We start from the raw sequence: 5,000 nt of genomic DNA, 5'->3' as shown, positions 1-5,000 counted from the left end.
CTCAGGTGATTTAAGTAATCACTTCTTAACTAGTACTAAATACAATATGAGCGACCGTATTGTTTCGGATGTACAATGTCGAGCCGAAAGCGAGACATTAGGGAGTTTAAGAAACCACGACGGCTACGGGGACGAAAACGTCACTCCAAAATATACGTTTGAGCTATTCTAAGTATCTCGGGTTATTCAATCTTGTTTACATTATACAATATGTGCGAAGTGTCCTATAACTGGATTGGTGCGGACGGATTTGAAGTAAAGAGCGAGACTGAAACATTCACTGTAGTTTGTCCACGTTGTCGTCAAAACCTCAAATTTGGTAATTTCACGTAATAGTTTTGACGAGTGCGGGAGAGATTTGTTCAAAAATGCGTGCCGCACGTGCAGCACGACCATTTTGGTTTTTTCAACCAATAATATTACTGCTTTTTGGCGTTGTCGTTGCCGTAGCCGTTGTCGTTTTTTAAACTCCCTATTTGATATCCGATACAATACGGGCGCGAATATCGTATTGTGTTTATGAAACGTCAGCATTTTAGTGTTAATGTACACTAGGTATTTTTGGTGATCTAAGACATTTTAACCAGGAAAATCGAAAGAAATATTTATGTAAATGAAAGAATAACCTGTATCAGAAATACAGATATTGATTAATAAAACATTTCTTTTGTCTTTCCATCATGAATCATTAATGAATTTTATAATTGTAGTTACTGTTCTTCAAGACTTTTTATGACTAAATAAGAACCTAGGATTCAAGAATATGGAATATGGGGACGTGACAGGTTTGAAATTGGAAACTCGATAATCGTACTCGAATTCTTATAACTTCATTAGGAAGGCCCTGGGTGCTGGCTATTACGAATTCCAAAAGGCGGGGGTGGGGTTCTAAGAATGAGTGACAGAAGTCACTTAACGATAGCTTTGCGTTTGGTGATTGCCTTCGGTTTCGTTCAAACCAAATTGAGGATCTCTGTATTATCCCTAAAGCTCACCTATAACAAGTATGAAACGCAATATACTTACGACAAAACATCGTGAGAAACCAAGGTATTGCATATAGCTGTTGAAGAGAATAACCCATTGTGGTCGTGAAAAACGATTACCTTATTTATCACAGTAAGAATACGATGATATAAAGACTTGATGAAGTAAAATCGTCCGGGTTGTTGGTGACGTTGATTGACGTTTGGACAAGCTGAGCGGAGTTAAGTGGTTTGTTTAGTGTCACACAATTCTTGATGATAATCTAGAATTTTCGTTTTTCTGACGATTAACTAACTTGTGATGGAGATAATGGCATTTGGTTTGAATATTCCTAGTTACGCGTTTCCTTCTACGCCAGATACTCGTGAGATACTCCACCGTTTTTGGTTGTAATTCAGCATCTGTGATGGGTCTATTTCGATCCTCGCTTTTTCGCAATCTCTATCACAAGTGACTAGATCGTGAGACAAAACAAAAGGCTTCATTATCAAAAAAAGAAACAATTGTATGATGAAGTTCTTAAGTCAAAAGCCTTTAATGTAGTAATGAGAGGATTAAGAGAGATTAAGAAAAGAGATTTTAAGCAGCGAAGCCGCGAGAAGGCTGGGGCGGGGAAAAGAGAGCAACCCTTCCCCCCGCCCCAGCCTTCTCACGGCTTCGCCGTTCGAAAGCTCCGCAACACGCAACAAGAAAACCGCGAGCTACACAGGCTCGTCAAAAGTTAACAGACCGTACCTCAGGAATAAAGCCAGATTCGTGAAGGTGGTTAAACAGTTCAGGATCATGAAATGCAATCAACTGAGAAAAAACTGCTAGATATTCTGAAACAAATAAAGGACATGAAGAGAAAAAACGAATATAATTCACGGGGTTTGATGTTGGAAAGAGATTTTGCAGTTTGCTTTTGGTGAATTTTTCAACCAATTCTTGGTCTTCACTCGCTGTGACGTCATGCGATAGTCAAGTGACCAAAAGAGTTTTCCCGCGCTTTAGCACCGGCTGGATGTATTCGCTTCAAGCTGTGACTGGCTTAATTTATTGTCGACACTTCTATTTTCTTCGCACGATCGTAATTCTATCGCCATTGCTTCCCGTCGTACAATGTGGGCAAAGTATCCCGAAAATAATTTGGTACGAGCGGTTGCAAAGTAAAAATAGAGAATTAAAGGTTTAAGCTTCACTTACACTGGCAACTTTTCCTTGACAAGTTTTCCTTGGCAGTGTAAATGGAAAAATGTGACAAGTGTTTCATTGACAAGTGTCCTTGTTCAAAAACTAGCATGAAAAACTAGCAAGGATAATGTTTCCTCAACAATGTTTTCTCGTTTGCGGGTGTCTTTAAAGTCCCTACTATACAATGATAACTTCCGCTGAAACAAGAATCACCTTGAAACTAACCTTGAATGATGGCCGAATTATCCTTCACGAAGAAGTTGTGAAGATACTTGGGAACAAATGCCACTAGGCAAGAGTATGCAAGAGCTGTAAAGTATGAAGGAAAGCTTTGAGCCTTCTTGAAAAAATTAGAAAAGAAGTGTATCTTTGTTTCGTATAATCACGTTAAATGTAATTCTTTTATCTTCATACCTTCGTCGTTGAAATGGAGCGAAAGGAAAGGAGCGCAGAGCGAATCCAAACCTACGAAAAGATAAAGCATCAAAAGACAGTAAATCCTTGGATGCATATCGCTAGTGAAACTAATAAGCACTTAATGACTGGCCCCAAGGGAAACAGTGAGTTTTGTTTCCCCGAGACCCTTAATGTTCCCCGAGGCGAAGCCGAGGGAAATATTGAGGTCGAGGGGAAACAAAACTCACTGTTTCCCGAGGGGCCAGTCACTAAGTGTTTTGTTATACCTTCCAACTCAAAATAGAACAATACACAGATAAAAATTATTTGCTTGACGTCGGCTGGCGTACAGATTTGCCGCCGTTTCAAAGGTGCACGACCTGATCACGTGTGAGTAGAAAGTTCAAGTTGTTGTTGCCCTAGGGCGTCATGAAGTTTTGACCAATGACACGTGACACGTTCTCCTCCGATCATAAAACGTATTTGAGTTGGGAGGTATAACAATGGAACTTAACTAGATTCAAGATTTATGGGATGGGAAAAGGGTAAATTAAGAACTGATAAGAAGAAAAACGCAAACTGCCAGAGTAGCATACGTTTGTTTCGAAAACTAAAGACGATGGGAACGCCTCTATCATCCAGAACTCCAAAAAGAGAAGTTTAATACGATTAACGCGAATTTATATTTTGAGATGACGTTCTCGTTGCCGTCGCCATACAAAATAGGGATCTTAAGCAACGACAACGGCGACGGCAACGAGAATGTCATCTCAAAATATAAATTCGCGTTATTTTAATCGCTTCGTGACTATTTCAACCTTTTAAATATGACAGTGGTGTGGTAGTTCCTCAGAAATGACACTGGTAGGAACGGCGCTTAATTTAGGGGAGAAAATGACAATTTATCCTCAAGTGCTGACGTTGTTCATAAAACCTCAAATTTGGCAATTTCACGTAGTTACTTTGCTGACGACGGCAAAGAAATGGACAAAAGTGAAAAACGAACGTGCAGGGCGTGCAAAGCTATTGTTTTCGCCCACTAAATATGCAAATTTGTGACGTTCTCGATGCCGTCGCCGACTTAGGCCGCGTTTTGAAAGACGCGATGATTTTCATCCCGGGATAAAGTTTCATCAGGAAGCATGACCAAGCGTGAGGTCAAGATGGCTGGATATTGGCCACGTTCTTTTTTTGCGTGTTTATGGACCGAGACGAAGTCGAGGTCCATAAACACGCAAAAAAAGAACGAGGCCAATATCCAGCCATCTTGACCGAACAAGGTTGGTCAATAAAGGATTTATTATATGAATTAAAACACCAAAAAATGATCTTTGATCTTGCGGGACCAAGCGAGAAATCCCGAGCGGGCAGTATCGCTCCATCTTGCCCGCTCGGGTAGCCAATCACAGCGCGCGATTTTTTGCTTCATCTTGCCCGCTCACAGAGATAGTCATATAATAAAAACAGTTATACAGCCAAATGACCAGACACCCGACACGAAACTCAAACCGGGACGAGTTTCGTCCCGGGATGAAATTCCTCAGGTAAACTGCATCTTACAGAAACGATTGGTGTCTGACCTTGCCAGTAAACTAAGTCAGGGTGTGACACCACCCAGGCCTTGAGAACACGCTTGAACTTGCGATGAGCAGCGGGAGAAGACAGGAGAGCATCATACTGGTGACACCGAGGAATGTCAACTTCGATCTTTCAAAAACAAAAAAATAAAAATAAAAAGGCAATATTACAAACACGATGAAGAGCACCAACTTCACGGTTGCCCGCATGCTTTGTATTTTTATTCCACCTCAGCGCATTTTTGAAAATTTTTTTCCTCGAAATCAACATAAAAAAAGGAAATAATAAACACACGGGTTTCTCGACATGGAGATTTAGTAACGTGTCAAGTTTTCGGCAAACGCGATAAACGTCGAACTAAATGGCTTCTGTTTTGCCAATTATCTGAAAGAAATTTGCCTAATTTTAGCTCATTTTTTCGCCTTTTAGCTACATACATTCAGCAAACTTTTAAAACGAGAGAGAAGTTAGAATGACAGAATATTCATGCCTCTACGACAAGCAGTAGTTTTACGGAAACGGGATGTTACATCGCCCTATTAGCCCGCAAAAGTTTCGGCGCGGCTTTTGTTGGACGCACGCGAGATCTTATGATAAGACGTTCAATGTGGAAACCGGATTTCGCTGCGGGCTTAACTGAAAAGCGCGAGGTACCAGCCTCAAGCAGATGAGCCACAGAACAGTCTCTAATTTAGTATAAGCTGAAACAACACGAAGAGAGTCAATCACTCATGATATGGCGATCTCCATGCCAACCTGTCTATCCGTCTGGGTAAATGACTCCTTGTCGATGGCGTCATATGTTCCTTGGATATCACCCTAAAAACAAAACAAAGGCAAAAAGTAACTCTTGACTCTGGAAACTC

General features: G+C 40.7%; 1 protein-coding gene across 1 annotated transcript in view; it reads right to left on the bottom strand.

The window, feature by feature from the left end:
- LOC137999831 (TBC domain-containing protein kinase-like protein) overlaps positions 1–5,000 on the bottom strand; it is a 28,830-nt gene that overhangs the window by 5,144 nt on the left and 18,686 nt on the right. Inside the window, exons 19-24 of the mRNA XM_068845768.1 lie at positions 4,891–4,953; positions 4,137–4,263; positions 2,575–2,625; positions 2,386–2,469; positions 1,723–1,808; positions 1,027–1,063 (exon numbers count right to left, since the gene is read on the bottom strand). Of these exons, the coding sequence (XP_068701869.1) occupies positions 1,027–1,063; positions 1,723–1,808; positions 2,386–2,469; positions 2,575–2,625; positions 4,137–4,263; positions 4,891–4,953 (448 nt within the window). The remainder of the gene's footprint in view (positions 1–1,026; positions 1,064–1,722; positions 1,809–2,385; positions 2,470–2,574; positions 2,626–4,136; positions 4,264–4,890; positions 4,954–5,000) is intronic.

Source organism: Montipora foliosa, chromosome 4, assembly GCF_036669935.1.
Source record: "Montipora foliosa isolate CH-2021 chromosome 4, ASM3666993v2, whole genome shotgun sequence".
Classification (NCBI taxonomy): Eukaryota; Metazoa; Cnidaria; class Anthozoa; order Scleractinia; family Acroporidae; genus Montipora; species Montipora foliosa.
Note: the sequence above shows the minus strand (reverse complement) of the source record. Positions and strands in the feature narration are given on the sequence as shown.